The sequence below is a fragment of the Bufo bufo genome, chromosome 2 (assembly GCF_905171765.1).
Source record: "Bufo bufo chromosome 2, aBufBuf1.1, whole genome shotgun sequence".
In the NCBI taxonomy this organism is placed as follows: domain Eukaryota; kingdom Metazoa; phylum Chordata; class Amphibia; order Anura; family Bufonidae; genus Bufo; species Bufo bufo.
Genome location: NC_053390.1, coordinates 276,063,956 through 276,086,482, shown reverse-complemented (window position 1 = coordinate 276,086,482; position 22,527 = coordinate 276,063,956). Strand labels below are relative to the sequence as shown.

Sequence of the window (22,527 nt, the reverse complement as noted above, 5' to 3'; positions counted from 1 at the left end):
GGTCGTTGATCCAGGGAGTTATTCTGATGCCTGATTGGAGTCGGGAAGGAATTTTTTATTCCCCTAAAGTGGAGAAAATTGGCTTCTACCTCACAGGGGTTTTTACCTTCCTCTGGATCAACTTGCAGGATAACAGGCCGAACTGGATGGACAAATGTCTTTTTTCGGCCTTATGTACTATGTTACTATGTTACTATGTATACACCATCACAATGGATTTGAAATGAAACAAACAAGATGTGCGTTAACTGCAGATTGTCAGCTTTAATTTGAGGGTATTTACATCCAAATCAGGTGAACGGTGTAGGAATTAAAACAGTTTGCATATGTGCCTCCCACTTGTTAAGGGACCAAAAGTAATGGGACAGAATAATAATCATAAATCAAACTTTCACTTTTAAATACTTGGTTGCAAATCCTTTGCAGTCAATTACAGCCTGATGTCTGGAACGCATAGACATCACCAGACGCTGGGATTCATCCCTGGTGATGCTCTGCCAGGCCGCTACTGCAACTTCAGTCTTTAGTTCCTGCTTATTCTTGGGGCATTTTTCCTTTAGTTTTGTCTTCAGCAAGTGAAATGCATGCTCAATCGGATTCAGGTCAGGTGATTGACTTGGCCATTGCATAACATTCCACTTCTTTCCCTTAAAAAACTCTTTAGTTGCTTTTGCAGTATGCTTTGGGTCATTGTCCATCTGCACTGTGAAGCGCCATCCAATGAGTTCTGAAGCATTTGGCTGAATATGAGCAGATAATATTGCCCGAAACACTTTAGAATTCATCCTTTTGTCAGCAGTCACATCATCAATAAATACAAGAGAACCAGTTCCATTGACAGCCATACATGCCCACGCCATGACATTACCACCACCATGCTTCTCTGATGAGGTGGTATGCTTAGGATCATGAGCAGTTCCTTTCCTTCTCCATACTCTTCTCTTCCCATCACTCTGGTACAAGCAGATCTTGGTCTCATCTGTCTATAGGATGTTGTTCCAGAACTGTGAAGGCTTTTTTAGATGTCATTTGGCAAACTCTAATCTGGCCTTCCTGTTTTTGAGGCTCACCAATGGTTTACATCTTGTGGTGAACCCTCTGTATTCACTCTGGTGAAGTCTTCTCTTGATTGTTGACTTTGACACACATACACCTACCTCCTGGAGAGTGTTCTTGATCTGGCCAACTGTTGTGAAGTGTGTTTTCTTCACCAGGGAAAGAATTCTTCGGTCATCCACCACAGTTGTTTTCCGTTGACTTCTGGGTCTTTTGGTGTTGCTGAGCTCACCGGTGCGTTCCTTCTTTTTAAGAATGTTCCAAACAGTTGTTTTGGCCACGTCTATTGTTTTTGCTATCTCTCTGATGGGTTTGTTTTGTTTTTTCAGCCTAATGATGGCTTGCTTTACTGATAGTGACAGCTCTTTGGATCTCATCTTGAGAGTTGACAGCAACAGATTCTAAATGCAAATATCACACTTGAAATAAACTCTGGACCTTTTATCTGCTCATTGTAATTGGGATAATGAGGAAATAACACACACCTGGCCATGGAACAGCTGAGAAGCCAATTGTCCCATTACTTTTGGTTCTTTAACAAGTGGGAAGCACATATGCAAACTGTTGTAATTCCTACACCGTTCACCTGATTTGGATGTAAATGCCCTCAAATTAAAGCTGACAGTCTGCAGTTAAAGCACATCTTGTTCGTTTCATTTCAAATCCATTGTGGTGGTGTATAAAGCCAAAAATGTTAGAATTGTGTCGGTGTCCCAATATTTATGGACCTGACTGTACATAGCATTTAATATGAGCAATAAGGGACGGGGATGTGGCCGTGCTGCAAGATGGTGCACGCAGAGGCCATGGCCCTGGGCGCGGTGAAACTGTGCCTGCTGCCAGAGCACAAGAAACACACTCATCCACGATACCTAGCTTCATGTCCCAATTTGCAGGGCGGCGCAGGACACCACTCTCGAAGTCAGACCAGTTGCTCCAGGTGGTCGGTTGGATTGCAGCAGATAACGCTTCCAGTCGGTTAAGCACCACCCTGTCTTCCACAAAGTCCAGTCTCAGTAGCCAAGAGTCTGGTCAACACAATTCTGACTCTGATACTCCTTGATCCCACCATAGAGAGTCTTGGCAAACAAGTGATCCCACACTCGGATATTTCAAGGAGCTCTTTTCATCGCCATTCCTTGATTTGGGCCTCTCGACAAGCCCGCTTGAAGAGGGACATGAGGAGATATTGTGCCCTGATTCCCAAAACTCTTGAGCATCCACAGTCATAGGAAGATGACGGTGGGGAATCGCAATTAGTGTTTCACGAGTTGGATGATGATGATGAGACACAGTTGTCAATAACTGAGGTTGTTATTAGGCAAACAAGTCAGGAGGATAAGCAGAGTGAGGAAGTGGAAGAGGAGGTGGTGGATGGTGAAGTCACTGACCCAACCTGGGAAGGTGGCAAACCGAGTGAGGACAGCAGTACAGAGGGAGAGGGATCCGCAGCACCACAACAGGCTGGTAGAGGCAGTGGGGTGGCAAAAGGGAGAAAGCGGGCCACACCAAACAGGCCCGCAACTCTTCCCCGGAGCACCCCCTTGCGGCAATCTCCCTTGCCAAGGGGTAGGTGCTCCGCAGTCTGGCACTTTTTTGAGGAAAATAATTGTCATTTGCAACCGGTGCCGTACCAAATGAGCAGGGGCGTGAACACTAGCAACCTCACCACCAACAGCATGATCCGCCATATGGCATAAAAGCACCCTAATAGGTGGGCAGAATGCCTGGGTCCACAATCAGTGTCTGCGGGTCACACCACTGCCTCCTCTTCCCCTGTGTTACGTGCTGGCCAATCCCCTGTCCAATAAGCAGGCCTGGATGCCTCCCGCCCTGCACCTGGACCTTCGCAAGCACCATCAGCTAGCACATCCACTTCTGTGTCCCAGCGCAGTGTACAGATGTCTATACCCCATGCCTTTAAACGAAAGCGCAAATACCCAGCCACCCACCCATAGCACTAAATGTGCAATTCCAAATTTCTGGCCCTGAAAATGTTGCTATTTAGGCTTGTGGACACTGAGGATTTCCGCAGCCTGATGGCGGTGGCTGTTTTGCGTTACTCTGTCTCCAGCCGCCAATATTTTTCACAGTGTGCAGTCCCAGCCTTACACCAGCATTTGTCCCGTAACATCACCCATACCCTGACCAACGCAGTTATTGGAAAGGTCCACTTAACAACTGACACATGGACAAGTGCTTTTGGCCAGGGACGCTACATTTCCCTGACGGAACACTTGGTGAACGTTGTGGAGGCCGGGAGCGAGTCATACCCTGGGATGGCACAGGTGCTACCGACGCCAAGGATTGCGGGCCCTACTTCCATCAGGGTTTCTGCCACCACCTACGTTAGTGGCTGCAACCCCCCTTCTCCTCCTCCTCCGCCTCCTCCTCCACTTACACCTCTGAATTATCAGACATCAGACAGTGGCTGGAAGCAGTGTAGCACTGCAGTGGGGAAGCTGCAACAGGCCGTGCTTAAACTGATCTGCTTGGGTGACAAACAGCACACCGCCACAGATCTGTGGCAGGGGATAAGGGACCAGACTGGGCTGTGGCTCTCGCCACTCAACCTACGACCAGGCATGGTTGTTTCTGATAATGGCCGTAACTTGGTGGCAGCTTTGGAGCTTGGCAAGCTCACACACTTACCATGCCCAGCCCACGTATTCAACCTGGTGGTTCAGCGGTTTCTCAAAACCTACCCCAATTTTCCTGAGCTACTGGTGAAGGTGCGCCGCGTGTGTGCCCATTTCCTCAAGTCAGCGACAGCTTCCGCCGGTCTGGCAACGCTGCAGCAGCGCTTGCAATTGCCAGCTCACCGACTATTGTGTGACGTGAGAACGCGCTGGAACTCCATGTTCCACATTTTGGCCAGGCTTTGTGAGCAGCAGAGGGCAGTAGTGGAATACCAGCTGCAACATGGTCATTGCCTTTCCAGTCAGCTTCGGCTCTTCACAAGCGACAAGTGGGCTTCTGTGTCTACTCAAACGCTCACTGCTCACAATTAAGGCGGACGCTTTGCATGTGGAAGAGGTGGAAATGGGGGAAGACAGTACACAGGGTGATAGCCAGACCACCCTCAGTTCATCTTCTCAGCGCGAATTGGATAATGAGGAGGAGCAGGAGACGGTTGCCTCCGCTACAGAGGGTAGTACCCATGGAAGTTTTATTCCATCTGTTTAGCGTGGATGGGTAAAAGAGGATAAAGAGAATGAGGAGATTGAGAGTCATCCTCCTGATGAGGACAGCAAAGTCTTGTCTGTTGGGACTCTGGCACACATGGCTGACTTTATGTTAGGCTGCCTTTCCTCTGACCCTCGCGTTGTACGCATTTTGGCTAACACCGATTACTGGTTGTTCACCCTTCTCGACCCCTGCTACAAAGAGAACTTCTCATCTCTCATTCCTGTGGTGGAGAGGACGAGCAAAATGGTGCAATATCAGAAGGTTCTTGTGGAAAAATTTCTCCAAATATTTCCAGCTGACAATGCTGCCTGCAGAGTACGTAGTTCCTTGGCCAACCGAGGAGGTGATACCAGGGGAACACACAGAAGTTCCAACAGAGGCAGGGCAACACTCTCCAAGGCCTGGGACAGTTTTATGACACCCCTCAACCTGATGCACGGCCTAGTGTCACAAGGAGAGAAAAATTTTGGAAGATGGTGAAGGAGTACATAGCAGGCCCTCACCCATAATGTTTTAGATGGTCACCAGCAGGCCCTCGCCCATAATATTTTTGAGGGTCACCAGCAGGCCCTCGCCCATAATGTTTTTGAGGATCACCAGCAGGCCCTTGCCCATAATGTTTTAGAGGGTCACCAGCAGACCCTTGTTCCTAATGTTTTAGAGGGTCACCAGCATGCCCTCGCCCATAATGTTTTTGAGGGTCACCAGCAGGCCCTCGCCCATAATATTTTAGATGGTCACAAGCAGGCCCTCACCCATAATGTTTTTGAGGGTCACCAGCAGGCCCTCACCCATAATGTTTTTGAGGGTCACCAGCAGGCCCTAGCCACTAATGTTTTAGATGGTCAGATCAGCAGCAGCCACTAATGTTTTAGATGGTCAGATCAGCAGCAGGCCCCCTAATGTTTTAGAGGTTCACCAGCAGGCCCTTGCTCCTAATGTTTTTGAGGGTCACCAGCAGGCCATCAATCATAACTTTTCAAGGGTGTGTATGATGCCCTTCTTTATGTGTAATAAAGGGTGTATTGGAGTTCCGGTTCCTTGTAATTTTTGGTAGCCCTTTTACTTAGTGCATAGGCTTTATGATTGTAGGAGTCCCACTACCTGAATAATTGTACCACAATGTGAATGAGGCCCTCTTTTATGTGATATACAGGTTGTATCGGAGTGCCTCTTCCTTGTAATTTTTAGCAGCACTTGCACTTTATAAACAAGTAAATATACAGGCAATAATGTTTCCTAACAATTTTTCCTTTTAAAATCGATTTTATCTTTGGTTTTGTGTGTATTATTATCAGTCTGTAAAAGTGGCGTACTATTCGGACAACATCGTTCCCAGCAGCGACCTGTGAGTCCAAGATGCATCCAGACATCCTCCCGATGATGTTCCTGAACCATTTCACTGGTGTTTCCATCAATTTATGACCTTTCCCTGTAAACCAGACATGCTCCCCTCTTCAGAGCAGGGGGTGCCTGGTTTAATGCTTGGGTTCTCCCATTGACTTCCATTGTGCTCGGGTGCTCAGTAGAGCACCCGAGCATCCCAAGGTGTTCTAATCGAGGACCCGAGCACTTTGGTGCTCGACCAACACTAGTAGCTATTCTATAAGTCAATGTTTAACCTTTTAAAGAGGCTGATTGAGCAAGTGACAGACCCAGAATCCCTATGCTTTCTATCTGTACTTTTGAATGTCCCCTTGGACGCCCCAATAGGTTTCTAAATTCTTCACCCTATAAAAACTTTTATCACTGTGCGTGAAGAACTTTTGATTGTCCCATGTTATTTAAAGCAAGCAGAGAAAAGTAAGTAGAGTGTGCGCATACCATTCATCATGAGGCTTGGAAATGAAATACTGTGCTAACCTTCAGACTTTCTCATACATTTCTAGAGCTGAGAAACAGAAGGGAATTAGCATTTGCTCAAACTGTCCATCTGTTCGTAAAAATAATTCATGAAGTCTGTGAACGTGTGCAAAATAGAGTTTCATTTCTGAGGCTGTTCTCGTTGTGCGAATCACACAGAAATAATTCCATCATGTTCTGCTGCGGCTGCACAAGAACGCCTCTGACAGACAACTAGTTAGGTGCGAGCATAGGGCAGGTTTTTCGTTGAGCCGAGTCACAGGCTAAATTGCAGAGCTTTGTAATCGCCTTATTTGTACAAGATTGGAAATATAACCCTTTTTATTGGTAGTAGCTGCAAAAAGGTTTTGATTTGTACCTATTTTCAGCTTTTTATTGCTGGTCAAACAGGTGCTCACCTACAGGCCTCACCGGGTGTTAATGCACAACAAGCCTGTATACACAGTGGCTGATCAGCTTGTAAAGCTCAGTGAATGGAGCTTCCAGTCGGACTGGGGTACCTAGGGCCCACCCGTAAAATTTATTTTGTGGGCCCAATGTAAGGATACATTCAAATATTATCTGCTCACACAGCAGTAAGATGCTACCAGGTGATTGAATATGGGGGTCCCTGCAGTATATTTGAGAAGGTAGGTCCTGGGGAAAAGAGGATACTGGCTAGGTTTCCTCCACACCTAGAGGTCATCTCAGCTCTGATCATGTCTATAATAATACAATGGGGAGTTTCTTTAATAATCTATCAAGTTTTTTATATAAACATAGGCTGGTTGAGGTGCTGCACATTGTATATATGTATGTAGTGCAGTAAGTCTACTGTGTTGTGTGTCACTTGTGCAGGGGGTGGAAGACTAGGGGCCCACCTTGCTCAGGGGCCCATAGGGGGATTCACCTGCACCCCTTGGGCCAGTCCAAGCCTGCTTCCGTTCACCAATGTCCGCAAAGATGTAAAAGAGATTTTTTTTCCCTTGAACAGAGCAGCTCACAGGGACATTATGTGACCACAATTCTATTCCTGAAGTCTAGAAGCTAGCAAATCGGACTTTTCTTTAGATAATAACAGATCTCTTACCAGATCATCTAAATCTGATTGGCTCAGCAAGTGCAGCTGACCCTCCAGTTGTTCTGGATCAGGAAAATACATTGTGACAAACAACTTCATCAGGATCAGAACAGTCTGTTTCAATTGCCGTTCCTGTTGTAGAGAATCCAGTGCCTGCCCCTCCCACATCTTGTGGTACTGGTTTAAGAGTAGACTTAGTCAGTATACGCAATTTGTGACTTCTCTTTGAACATCTGGCGATTTTAGTCTGAATGATTTTCTGCTCACGCTAAGCCATAGGCACTGCAAAAGCCATTCCGTTCCTTTTAGCATTCAACCACTGCGTTAGCCCAGAGTAACACACAGTGCAACAAACATGAGGTGCCCAGCATTTATCTTGATCTCCAATTTTACAGTCAAAGTAATACTTGTAAGCAAGACGCACTCGCTTTGTCAGATTCTTGCGCTGATCATAAGCAGTGTATTTGCCACATATGTAGCAGAGATTGTCTGGATCGTTGACATATTTGCATTTATCCATCTTAAGTTTTAAACTGCTAGCACTACAACAGATCACTTTATCAAAATCTGTCCTGCTTGCCTTATATACTTACTGCTGACATCAGCCTGAGTGCATCTGTGCAGGTCTGGACATGTCCATTGGAATATCTCCAATATAATGCATTAATATTATAACTGAATAGGCTTTGCATGTATAACTTAAAATCTAGACGTGTCAGGCAAATTCCGAGTTCATATTTGGAAACAGTGCGCTCATTTTAGTATAAATCACATGTTTTTCTCTCAGTAGTAAAATCATTGTTGCGCAGTGTAATCTATCAAGTGTTTTATATGAACATAGGCCGGTTGAGGTGCCCGTACAGTGAATATATGTATGTAGTGCAGTAAGTCTACTGTGTTATGTTCAACTTGTGCAGGGGGTGGGAGACTAGGGGCCCACCTTGTTCAGGGGCCCACCGGAGGATTCACCTGTACCCCTGTGGGCCAGTTCAAGCCTGACTATCTCAGTCCCTCAAAATGGACATACTGTATGGCCTAACTATCACTCTCTATTACCCTGCCTATCTGACTGTTTACACCCAGGAGTCTTCAGCGTTCAATAGAAGACTGGAGACAGACTCTTCTTAGTAATGCACAGATACAGCTTTGATAGAAGACCCTTTTACTTGAAACAAAAGTTCTTATTAGTTTCATAAGAATTGAGCAATAATGAATGTTTATGAGCTGTCAGGAGTTCAGAGGTAAGGGCTTCACTTGAGCCATCAGATCAGTTCCTTGAAAGGAATTGGTGTAAACAGAAAGCTTGCTACTCTTGTTAACCCATTTGCGATCTCCGCCGTACATGTGCAGTGGAAGTCGCTTCTTTAAACATGGTGCCACTCACGCGTGCAGGGGGCACCATAGTTGGCGGGTTTCTGCTGGTTTATAAGGCTCCTAAGTCTGATTGCACGGCATCTGAGCAGTTCAGAAGCGGGAGCTGCGCAATCCCGCTCCTGTAAGAGCGTTCCCGGTCTGACATCAGGGAACCTGTATACTATACAGTGGTCTTTCAAGATACAATGGCCTCAGGATGCAATATTTTAAACATACAATGGTCTTTTCTGACCCATCATAAGTTGAAACTAGACTCAACATACAATGTCTTAGACTCAGATCCAACCAATCAAGGCCACTTCTCTGGTAAATTACCTGTATTAGTTTCTAGCTAGCAGCTATTCCTGACTGTTATATCTAAGCACTTGTTTTTATCTGTCTTAGTTATCTGCTTATTTTTCTTAAATCTTCATTTTTTTTATTTATCTTGGATGACATTTTGGGGCTTTGGAACCAAGTACTCAAGTTACAATAGTTCCGACATACAATGGTCATCCTGGAACCAATTAATATTGTAACTTGAGGGACCACTGTACTAATAGCTCGAAGTCTCAAGCAGGTTTTAGTAGCTATTAGTAGATTATACCAATACAGGCCACTAGATGGCAGCACTGTATTGCTATATTGAAAGTTAAGCATTCAATGATGGCTATATAGCCATCAGTGAACATAATGGGCAATCTAATCTCCCCCAAAAATTTTTTACAAAAAGTCACACACAGTTCAAAATGGTATCACTGCAAAGTACAGATTGCCCCTCAAGAAATAAGCCATCATACATCTCCGTTCACAATTTTTTTTCAAGGTTTTTCATTTTATTTAATGTTAAAATGCACGAAAAACTATACAAGTGTGGTATTGTTGTGATATTACTGCCCTGGAGAATTAATGTACTGTAACAGGTCAATTTGAATGCACAGTGAAAGCTGTAAAAACAAAAAAATGCGCAAGAATTTTATATTTTTTTCAATTCCACTCCATTTGGAATTATTTTCCCTCTTACCACTACAATTTATGCAACCCGTAAATAGTGCCATTACAAAGTACAACTTGTCCTGCAAAAAATAAGCCATCATAAGGTTACGTGAACGGAAAAATAAAAAAAATTCTGGGAATGCGGGGAGCAAAAAACTGAAAATTGCCTGGTCCTTTAAGGGTTAAAGGGAGTCTGTGAGCAGTTTTGAGCATAAGGTAAGGGCTGAGGTAAGGGCTAAGAAGAGCAGGACAAACGTCTATTGTGAAGCTTTTCTCATCTAGGGTAGCGTGAATATGAACTTTTATTCTGCCAAATTCTGCTCTCCCAAGTGCCTAGGAAAGGGCTTCACCATGAATTGCATCCAAACAAGAGACCATTACAGCTGTTGCTCAGAGCCTCTGTTAAGCAACACAATGAAGAGAGCACTTCACAATAAAGCTCCACCTATACTTGCAAAAGCAGAATCTGGCAGAATAAATGTTTATACTCACAATACTCCCTTTAAGATGTTAAGGGTCCATTCACACGTCCGTAAGTGTTTTGCGGATCCGCTAAACACGGACACCTGCAATGTGCGATCCGCAATTTGCGGACCGCACATCACAGACAAAGATGTAAATGACACAACATAAAATGCTCCTTCCAGTTCATGGAGGAAAATGCAATGTTCAATCTCACCTTTAGTTTTTCTGATTTACAAAATAGCTTCTGTCAGTGATATCTATTGACTTTTCCTGCTGCAAGCATTAAATTATCCCTCTCTATTTCAGCTTGAAGAGAATGAAGCAAGGAATGCGGAGTCCCTGAAGTCTCAGAGATCACTGAGCTTAGAGCTGGAAAGTCTACACATGGAACTAGACAATATTACCAGGAATAAGAATATGGTAATTTACATTTTTATCGGCTACTGGCTTCTATAAGCTGTTGGAAATGATTACTGCTTCTCCAGTAAATGAACATGATGACCTTTGTATCACATTACCACTTTATTTCTTTATATAATGATATTTATTGTTTTAATTATTGTTTAGAGAATGCTGCAGATAGCATTTATATGACGGGATCCGTGCCAGCATTTCTCTCCTGGCATAGTTTCTTACCAACAAATCTATTTAGATACATAATAAAATGGGCATACTACTTTAAATAGACAAACCAAAAATATTCATTATATTTGCACTAATTCAAATTAAATGCAAATCTATGCAAATCAGTGCTTTTATCCCTTGAAGACTGTTCTTTCATTGCCTCGCTAGATATAATAGTTCTGTTATACATCTGTCGCTATAAAACGGATCACAATGCCATGACTGGCACTGGAGTGACAAAAGGGGCCCTCCAATTCTATCCATTGCTATTGTGTGGCAGTGTTCACTCACAAGCATCCCACTTCAATAATCATGCGGACAGAGACAATGGGGAGTTTTATCAAGACTGGCGTTGGCCACACTAGTCTTGATGGCCTTGTGTGCTGGAGGGAGATGCACCAAATTTTCGAAGAGGCAGGCGCACCTCTGACAGCCCGTACACCAGAAACTCAAATCTATGCCAGCTTGTGGCTGGAATAGACTTGAGATAAAATGTATGCAAATTTGTGCAAATTATAGTAAATCTGGTGGGCGGTTAGAGGCCAAGTGCCTCCCACTAATGTCGTCCCTTTATTTGCTTTAGAAAAGTGGTGGGAAGGGCTAAATGTCACAAATGACGGTATAAATATGTTTACAAAGGTTTGGCAGCACTACTGATCCCATAATAGGGAAGGCCATTAAAGGTACCTTTAAGGTGCGGTGGTGCACGCAGATGGGGATCTTGGCTTATGGTCCCGACGTCTATAGAAATACAAAATTCCGCAGCACTCGCCAGTATGGTGAATTCAATGGTGATTTATTCACAAAACAGCATGGTGATGCGACGTTTCGACCTTCATCGGTCTTTCTCAAGCAATACAATAAATTAACAAGCATGTGCCTTATATAATACAAAGTGGGTGGGGCTATCCATCCCCCAAGTGGGGTGGTACATCCAAATTCATATATGTTCATAGATCATCATATATACTCATAAACAAGGATAACTTCCGATCCAAATCAGTGCAGTATTGATACATCAAGTACAGTGTACACTCTAATATATCTATAATATTACCTCATAAACAAAAATGACGTCCCCGAGGCATTACTTCATGTCCACACGACTCCTAAAGCGCTCTGAACTCAGCGTACCGAAAACTATAGTGCACATGCGTCCCCGTCTGCCGTCAGCCAATGGGAAAAATTCCCCTTATGACGTCAGTTGTTGCCAATGTCCGAGGAAGCAGAAAACTCTCCGCTCCATGGCACTGCAACAAACTGACAGTGTCACGTAGCGATGACGTGAGTGGTTGCCATGGGGACGCGGACGTCCACAAAACAAAGGCATGAACCGTCCCCGTCACCCGGCAACCCACCACAGTTGCATCTAAGTGGCTCAAGGGTGGGGACAAGTGGGGGAAGGCCCAATCAAGTGTTTCGTCATACCTCTGGTGTTTTTCCAAAAGGATCAACTTTGGAACCCAGTCATTAATTAGATTACGGGTTTCGGACCCAATGTACCCTAAAAGTTGAATGTAATTCCTCCAAGGCGAGTACTGATTTCCCTCAGTAGTGCACCCCTATGAGGATACCACATACGCATACATGCTACCCCTTCCAGCGATGACCTTGTCCCATCCGTTGGGGGTTCCGTTGGGGGTTCACGGTCGTGAAGAGTGTCCCACGGGCCGATCATTACAGAATGACAACAGCCCCTGTGGCAAGCCATGACCGTCCACTCACGCACTAATAAATACTCAGAGACTTTAGACTATAAAGTTGGACTCACCCCCCACTGGCCGCACCCGGACACCACAAAATAGTAAATGGAAAGAACGGCTAAAGTGCATGACTATGGAGGTATCCGAAAGGGAATTGTGGATCATGGAGGGCCTCGGCGAGGTCTTCCCTGAAAAGGGATAATTGAATATAATTTAAAAAAAGGATTAGTGAAACCCATAATTTGTGAGCATAGAACCATCACAACAATAGCTTTGTTGGGCACAGAACTTAGTTACAAAAAATAATAAAAAGCTCATCTATACAGAGGAAGAAGCGACAGAAATGGATTCCCTATAGAAAGACCCCTAGGTTGAAGTCCCTATTGAGACCCTTGGGCTCCAGTGTATTAAGCGTAAGAATTGACCCGTAAGAATTGACTATAGGAGAGTGATTTTATCATACCCCGTGGGTGTGAACTTCTATATTGTAAAATATTGTTTTTGTCAGTATTTTTCACATGGATGTCTGTACCCAATATGTTGCCCTGTACACACACCAGTGTGTCTAGGAATTGTAATTGGGTCATGGAACTGACTCTGGTAAATTTCAGGGCTGGATGGATATTATTTAGGTACTCATTAAATTCCTGTAGTTCTAATTCCGAGCCTGTCCATATAAAAAATATATCATCTATGTATCTCATCCAGCCCCTCACAAACTTAAAGGAGCTGGATGGATACACAAATAGACTTTCTATATAGGACATATAGATTTTGGCGTAAGCCGGTGCGATATTAGACCCCATTGCGGTCCCCCTGTTTTGCAAAAGAAATTGATCCTTAAACTTAAAATAATTACAGGTCAATATGATCTCCAATAACGCCAGAATAAAGTTCACCATTCCCGGTGTAAGCTCTGAGTTATGTAAGACATATCTGACTGCCTCTAGGCCCTTGTGGATTTCTCTGAAGATTAAGCTTTTGGTCGATGACGCATACGCTGAAGATATCATCGACAATCCACTACACGATTACCTAATTGTAACGCATCCCGTCACTCTGGTATTACACACCTTACCTAAGATACACAAGGACAGAGTTAATCCGCCGGGGCGTCCTATTGTGTCCGGCATTAATTCTGTCCTTTCACGATCAGCCATTTTTCTAGATGGAGTGCTCCAAAAATATGCAACAATTACCACATCCTATGTGAGAGACACCACCCACTTCTTGCTCAAATTAAAAGACTTGACATTCCAGACAGGAGATACACTGGTTTCCTTTGATGTGGTCAGCCTCTACACCAGCATTGACCATGACAAGGGCCTAGAGGCAGTCAGATATGTCTTAAATAACTCAGAGCTTACACCGGGAATGGTGAACTTTATTCTGGCGTTATTGTAGATCATATTGACCTGTAATTATTTTAAGTTTAAGGATCAATTTTTTTTGCAAAACAGGGGGACCGCAATGGGGTCTAATGTCGCACCTGCTTACGCCAACATCTATATGTCCTATATAGAAAGTCTATTTGTGTATCCATCCAGCTCCTTTAAGTTTGTGAGGGGTTGGATGAGATACATAGATGATATATTTTTTATATGGACAGGCTCGGAATTAGAACTACAGGAATTTATTGAGTACTTAAATAATATCCATCCAGCCCTTAAATTTACCAGAATCAGTTCCATGACTCAATTACAATTCCTAGACACACTGGTGTGTGTACAGGGCAACATATTGGGTACAGACATCCATGTGAAAAATACTGACCAAAACAATATTTTACAATATGGTAGTTCACACCCACGGCGTATGATAAAATCACTCCCCTATAGTCAATTCTTACAGGTACGCAGAATTGTGAGCGATGAAGAGAGGGTAGAAACTAGACTGCAAGAAATGAATCAAAAATTTATCAATAGAGGTTACCCCCCACAACTGACTAACAAACATCAGGATAGGGCCTTCAGGATGGAAAGAGAAACACTACTTGAAAAAAATAAAAACAGGTCAAATGTACAATGTAGAATTCCTTTTGTCTCTCGATACACAATGCTGAGTAGACAGGTTGCCACGGTGATTAGGAAAAACTGGACACTCCTCACCCAGGCATTTCCAAATACCCCAGAATTTAAAAACCCTCCCCTATTTTCATACAAAAGGGGCCCTAATGTAAGGGATAGATTGGTACACGCGGACAGACCCCTGGACACACAACAACACAATAAACAAACGGGTTGCTATCCCTGTCTTGGCTGTTGCCATTGTAATAGCATGGTAAAAGGAAAAAACCTTTGTACATCCTCATACAGGGAAAAGATATGAAATCAGACAGTTCTACACTTGTAACTCATCTTACGTAATCTTTATACTCCAGTGTCCGTGTGGACTCCTTTATGTGGGGGAAACCACACAAGAGGTTAAAAAGAGAATCACACAGCACAAGTCAAAAATCCGCCAAGAAGCGCTAGATCTTCCAGTACCGGAGCATTTCCATAAATCTGGCCACAATGTATCACAACTGAGGTTCCAGATTATAGATGGAGTACCACATTTACGGAGTGGAGGAGATCGAGAAACTCTCCTCAAACAACTAGAATTAAAGTGGATCTATACGCTTAATACACTGGAGCCCAAGGGTCTCAATAGGGACTTCAACCTAGGGGTCTTTCTATAGGGAATCCATTTCTGTCGCTTCTTCCTCTGTATAGATGAGCTTTTTATTATTTTTTGTAACCAAGTTCTGTGCCCAACAAAGCTATTGTTGTGATGGTTTTATGCTCACAAATTATGGGTTTCACTAATCCTTTTTTTTAATTATATTCAATTATCTCTTTTCAGGGAAGACCTCGCCGAGGCCCTCCATGATACACAATTCCCTTTCGGATGCCTCCATAGTCATGCACTTTAGCCGTTCTTTCCATTTACTATTTTGTGGTGTCCGGGTGCGGCCGGTGGGGGGTGAGTCCAACTTTATAGTCTAAAGTCTGAGTATTTATTAGTGCGTGAGTGGACGGTCGTGGTATGCCACAGGGGCTGTTGTCATTCTGTAATGATCGGCCCGTGGGACACTCTTCACGACCGTGAACCCCCAACGGATGGGACAAGGTCATCACTGGAAGGGGTAGCATGTATGCGTATGTGGTATCCTCATAGGGGTGCACTACTGAAGGAAATCAGTACTCGCCTTGGAGGAATTACATTCAACTTTTAGGGTACATTGGGTCCGAAACCCGAAATCTAATTAATGACTAGGTTCCAAAGTTGTTCATTTTGGAAAAACACCAGAGGTATGACAAAACACTTAATTGGGCCTTCCCCCACTTGTCCCCACCCTTGAGCCACTTAGATGCGACTGTGGTGGGTTGCCGGGTGACGCGGACGGTTCATGACTTTGTTTTGTGGACGTCCGTGTCCCCATGGCAACCACTCACGTCATCGCTACGCGACACTGTCAGTTTGCTGCAGTGCCATGGAGCGGAGAGTTTTCTGCTTCCTCGGACTTTGGCAACAACTGACGTCATAAGGGGAATTTTTCCCATTGGCTGTCGGCAGACGGGGACGCATGCGCACTATAGTTTCTGGTACGCTGAGTTCAGCGCGCTTTAGGAGTCGTGTGGACATGGAGTAATGCCTCGGGGACGTCATTTCTGTTTATGAGGTAATATTATAGATATATTAGAGTGTACACTGTACTTGATGTATCAATACTGCACTGATTTGGATCGGAAGTTATCCTTATTGATGAGTATATATGATGATCTATGAACATATATGAATTCGGATGTACCACCCCACTTGGGGAAGGGATAGCCCCACCCACTTTGTATTATATAAGGCACATGCTTGTTAATTTATTGTATTGCTTGAGAAAGACCGATGAAGGTCGAAACGTCTCATCACCATGCTGTTTTATGAATAAATCACCATTGGATTCACCATACTGGTGAGTGCTGCGGATTTTTGTATTGGTATAAATATGTTGTGAGCCATAATTTTAAACTGCATACTGTCACTTTTGTGGCGTAAAAAACATTTTTAACTCTCCCCCAGTTGCCAGTTGCGATTTATATATAGAATTAATCTACATGAAAGATTAAAGGGGTTGTGTCACTTCAGCATATAGCATCTATTATGTAGAGGAAGTTAATAAAAGGTACTTACTAATGTATTGTTATTATACATAGTGCTTCCTTTGCTGGTTTGAATCATTGTTCCATCAATCGAAAAGCTTGACGTTGGACACATAGTAAATACGGTTGAAAAAAGTGAGACTCAGATTTCTACACATTTTCATAAGCATTAATGTCATTTACTTTACAAGAATTTATCTAAACCCTTTTTAAAACTGTAAAATTGTATTTAATTGGACTGGCACTCGAACATAAGGGTTCACGCAGAGGACCAATATAAAGTAAAATTATAGTGCAATTTCTTAAAACATAAAAAACATAAAAACATGCATACACGTATTAGTGGGATGGATGAGACAGTAGATGGACTATCTCATGTAATAAGTCCGTAAGGCACAGGTATATCTGTTAAGTTGGATCAAGCCTAGCTGGATGGAAAATGGATAATGTCCCGTTCTTATGCTGATAATTCCTATTGGGCAAAATCCATAGCAAACAGTCTCATAGCATGATAAGTAGAATACTCATTATTTGATGCGCAACTCTGTGGCGTCCCACATGTAAGAGCGCTTACCTTGGTGTTGATTCAATCAAATGCAAATGGCAGAGTGTAATTGCTTGCTGACGTCATAAAATCGGAACTCCGTAAGATCGCTTCAATTATCGCGAGATGAGCTGTTACCTTTTCTTTCGTATGATACAGACTCTTTAATCGCGGCTTAAAAATCACTGTGAAGCTTCGATCTTTTGATCATAGATTGCTATCAGTAGCCAGCCGTTAGTAAAGTAGACCACTAGTCGGTTTTCTTTCGTTTTTTTCAGAAAGTAGTTTCGTAGATATCTTTCAATGTTGCATGGCCATGCTTAAAATTTCAGACTCTTTATGAATATCCCATCGATCCCAGATGCGTTTCGAAATAGATCCCTATTTCTTCCTCAGTGGGTTTGTTCATATTCAAGAGTCCAAGACTCTTTTTAAAACTGTCTAATGTTCCTGCTGTGACCATGTCCTGAGGAAGTCTTTTCCACAGATTCACAGTTCTTACAGTAAAGAAGTTTTGACGCTTTTCTAGAAGTGAAATCTAGTTGTTGATGCCATTTTTGAAGCCAAGGTTAGAAGTGAATTTTAAAGCACAAGGTATTTTATAGATAAGATTCTATTTCCTTTTTTTGTATTGAATTCACCCCTAGATTTGTCTTAAAAAAATTGCATCAAAATGGCACATATAAGGCTACGTTTACATCTGTGTTGGATGCAGGACTTTTTTCTCTGCTAAAAAAAACCTTCTCCCCATGGCGTCTTCTCCCATTCGCTTCTAAGGGACAGCTCCGTCTGTTCAAATGAATACTACAGAGCTGTTCAACACCTTCTCACTGATGCAAGCAGGTAACCAGAACAGAGAAGGTGAACAAAGCAGAGAAGGCAGCGCCCATATATGTGCTTCCTTCTCTTCAAACAACTGATCAGCATAGGTGCTGGGAGTTGGACCCCCACCGTTCTGATATTGATGACCTATCCTGAGGATAGGTCATCAATAGTAAAAGGCGGACAACCCCTTTAATGCAGAAACATAACAGAGCAATGTCTCCTAAGATCTTTTTGCAATCTCTCCAAAATGTGTATTCTGGTAGTGAGGAATATGAGGACACATTTTAATTTGGAGGTTACTTTTGGCATGAACATAATTAAGAGCATAAGTTTTGTGGCCTCGTAATTCCCTGTATTAACTGTTCATTATTTGATACCCGAATGTGCTATTGTAAAATGTGTAACTTTCAGACATTGCATTTTTCCCATTTAAAGGCTGATGAACAATTGTTCCAGCTGCAGCATGAAAAAGTGGAGCTTCTGAAAAGGATCGATGAGGATCAGGAAGACCTGAATGAGCTTATGAAGAAACACAAAGCACTCATTGCACAGGTAAAGGCAGAAAACCTTCAACAAAGGCATCCACAGCATCTTGTCAATGGAGAGGAGACACACATACTAAAGCTCATTTATTTATTTTTTCGAAAAGAAATAGAAAGTTATGTGCATTGCTCACCTCATAAAGAATTGAACACTGTGACATTAGGATGACAAAAGGGGACATCTTTGTCACACTGCTGTGTAAGGTGGAACAAATATTTCAAATCTTTTTGACATGCATGTCACAGCTTCTTTTGTATCTTTGTAGTGCAGGATTTAAAATTATATGTCTACCTTTAATGATGCCTTGAAAATTCTAGTGTCTTTGTCCTTTGAACTGTTTCAAAACAAGTTAAATCAACAATAAATTTGTATCAAGCTAAACATTTTTTTTATCTTAAACGAGGAAATTACGGATAAGGGCTACAGATTGAGTTGTCAGAGCAGCTTTCTGATGGATTCACTGAGAAGAAGCAACAGTCTGCAAATGTGTTAAGCCGTGGCTTTGGAACCACAGTGTAAACCAACATTAGTCTTGGGGCTACTCCTAAGGGCGTAATCTTTGCAGTCCCCTGGTATTCACCATTTAACCCCTATAAAGGGATCTGGACTTTGCTGCAAGAGCATCACCAGGCCCCTACCTCTTGGAGTATTCTCTATAAGTTTGACAGCTGAGTCACGGGGGACAAAAATTAATGGTTCAGGGCACCGAGGGATCAGGCAAAATCATAGTCTGGGGCAGGCCGAGGTCAGGGCAAAAAAAGAATGAGCTATTCAATAAACATTTAAAAGTCAAGGTGGACAGCACAGGGTCACTATGGAGATCAGAATGAGGTCAGGTCAGGCAGAGGAGGGTCAGTATCCATTAAATGGGCAGAACTTGGTATACGGGCAGACAAATGAAATATAGTAAACCTAACAGGATACTAGTGGACTACATACCTATTGCTCAGGCACTTTACCACAAGGGAAGGTGCCTTAAGTGGGCAGAGAGTGAGAGTCCTTACCCTTGTCAGCAAGCAGGCCATAACCTGCATTCAAGGACAGAGCAGCTCCAGCAAACAGATCCACTGGGAGGAACAGGGAAGCAGAAGTAGTTACGGGCCGCCGCTGTAAAAAGGTGTAGTGGAACTAAAAGCTGAAGAGGACAAATTATTCAACATTTTTAATGAAGATATTTAGCCCAAAATAAGTTGAATGCAATAATAAAAATATTCCCAAAGGTAGACATAGCCTTTAAGGTTAGCACAGGATAAGGATGTCCCAACTGAACTGTAACTTTGCAATTGACTGTTCTTGGTGGATCACTGCAGCGCTTTGTGCAGGAAAGAACCAAAGGTTAGCACAGGAGAATGATGACGCTTTTGCAAGATAACATTATCACTGATCTTGGTGCATCCTAGGTAACAATCCAGTAGCGTATGATATAATAATGCTGTGGATATATGACATTTTAAAATGTAGATGTATGGAGAAATCAGTGTAGCTGTCTTAGCAGAAGGTGTTGACAACCCAACTCCTTCTTCTCCTTAAAGGGCATCTGTCAGCAGATTTTACCTATGAAACTCTCTGACCTGTTACAGGTGCGCTTGGCAGCTAAAGGCATCTGTGTTGGTCCCATGTCCAAATGCGCCCGCATTGCTGAGAACAATTATGTTTTAATATATGCAAATGAGCCTCTAGGAGCATCAGGGGTATTGCCATTACACCTAGAGACTCTGCTCTCTCTGCACCTGACACACCCTCTACACTCTGATTGATAGGGCCAAGCAAGTGTGATCACATTTTCACTGCCTGGCCCTATCAGTCAAAGTGCAGAGGGAACAGCAGAGTGCTTTCAGCTGCCAATCAAACATGTAACAGGTCAGTCAGTTTATTAGATACAAATCTGCTGACAGATTCCCTTTAAAGGCAACTTGTCATCAGAAAATGCAGTGCAGTCTGCAGGAAGCATGCTATTGAGCAGGAGGAGCTGAACTGATGTATAGTACAGTGGGAAAAGATTCAGTATAATCTGGATTTCACACAGTCAGTATATGGTTAGTGTATGGTCATGACCGACAACATACTGTAACTGCCTACTTAGCCCAGAATGAAAAGAAATCAAGATTAATAAAACTGTAGTTATACTGAATAATTTCCGGATAAAGATATATATTAGTCTGCTCATTGCCTCCTGCGTTATAACATGGTGCCTGCACTGAATTGTCAAGGTGACAGGTTCCCTTTAAGACTGGCCACATACAAGAAAGAGTAAAGATATATAAATTAATGCAGATCTTGCATCAGTATTTACTAACAAATTAGGTAAGTCAATGATTTTCTTTAAACTGAAGATACTACCATATTTTTTCTATTACTGGTGTTATAGAACTCTTCTTATTATCCTGTATAACCTCTATAAGTGTGAGGCTGGCATCTCGCAGCTCACCATGACCATACTGGTTGGCAAAATATAAAAAATGTGACAATATTTGACACTGGTAAATGAGCATCTATTATTTATTTATGATTTTTTTTTAACTATAGAATTGTTCATTTTTTTTTTTACAATTAGTCTGCAACAGATATAACGCATATTCGGGAGCTACAGACTAAACTTGAAGATACACAGAAAGAGAAGCAGAGCCTTCAGGAGAAGGTGGGATTTGTTTTCATTATTATTGAAGATTGAAAATTGGTAGCATACTACAAGTATATTATCTTATATATGTGACTACTCCACCTATTATTTATAAAGGATGAGAGATGCTGTATAAGTTCAGTGTAAGGTTCGGTTTAATAGTTGGTTAAAGGCGTTGTTCAAGATAAATAAAAGTCTTGGAAACCCCTACAATGTGTTAAAATAAAAAAAACTTCATACACTCACCCCTTACTTCAGCGCTGTTCTCTGAGTACTCCTCTGGTACTCCCACTGCTGCATATTTTCAAACAGCAGAGATGTTCCTGGATACAACAGGTGACTGCTACAGCCAATCACTGTCCTCAGTGGTCTACAGCCGAGGACAGTGATTGGCTACAGCGGCGCTGAAGATCAGCACGCCACTGTACACATCACTGACTACAAGCTTTTACAAGCCCTCTCCCGATGGCAGACCTGTTGTGGTACGGCTGGGAGTCTCATCCCTGTGTCTAACCCCACAGATGCTGTGGTCAATATTGACTGTGGTATCTGAGGGGTCGAATAGCCGGGAGTCAGCTTGTGAGCCCTCTACATACATTCCCTGCACATCACTATTATGTATAGTTACATTGTGGGGCACATAAAGGTTAATAAAAGGTTGAAAAAAAATGATATATATATATATATATATATATATAAAGCTGAGTGTATGTGTGTATGTGTATGTCCACTTAAGGAATCCGCACCGTCGTATTTACAATCACGAAATTTGGCACACAGGTACATCAGGTGTCCGGGAAGGTTTTAGAACAGGTCTCAGCTCTCTAGGACATACCGTTCCTGAGATATTCCCAAAAAAATGCATTAGCCAATAGAAGCTTGGTCACATGACCCTTATCAGCCAATAGAAGCTCGCAGGTCCTTCAGCCTCCACATACATACACAGTTTTACTTCAGGTTTCCATAACAACCAAGCCATTTATCTTCACTGCTTTAGATGAGCTTTAAAGGAAATCTGTCACCAGGATAATCGCTATTGAAGTAAAGCCATGGCCTAATAGCATTTAGTACCTTATTTCAAGATGTGCCTTTGTTCCAGCAATAGATGTTTTTATCCTCTGAAAATCCATTTTATTTGGTATGCAAATGAGCCAGTAAGGTGCCAAAAGGGGCATCACTCTTGCAGGAAGGAGTCCAGACACGCCCCCTGCCATAATGTGTCCACCCTCAAAAGACTTAGAACCCAGCCCCCAGGTCCCGCTAAGCCATGCCCCTTATCTGGTCAGGCTACGCCTCTCCCATTCCTGAGCCGATGGGGATTGAAAAAAATTAAGGTAAAAATCAACTTCTGTCAGCTGCAGGGGTGGGAGGACAGGTGACTTCCTGCACCAGCTTCTGAGCCACTTATTTAATTCCCTAAGCTCCCGTTGTCTCTGTGGTGATGCTCGTGGCACTGGTAGTATTTCTGAAAACACTACCTTGGAGGTCCTGGACTTGAGCTTCTCACCTAGTTCCCTAAAATCGTTTTTAAGGACCTTCCATTTCCCACT

At 42.9% G+C, this 22,527-nt stretch overlaps 1 protein-coding gene across 2 annotated transcripts in view; it reads left to right on the top strand.

Annotated features, from left to right (window-relative positions):
* Positions 1-22,527, top strand: part of MYO18B (myosin XVIIIB) — an 884,719-nt gene that overhangs the window by 652,411 nt on the left and 209,781 nt on the right. For both annotated transcript variants that reach the window (XM_040416566.1, XM_040416565.1), the window contains 3 exons: positions 10,289-10,402; positions 18,250-18,366; positions 20,912-20,995. In XM_040416566.1, the coding sequence (XP_040272500.1) occupies positions 10,289-10,402; positions 18,250-18,366; positions 20,912-20,995 (315 nt within the window). The remainder of the gene's footprint in view (positions 1-10,288; positions 10,403-18,249; positions 18,367-20,911; positions 20,996-22,527) is intronic.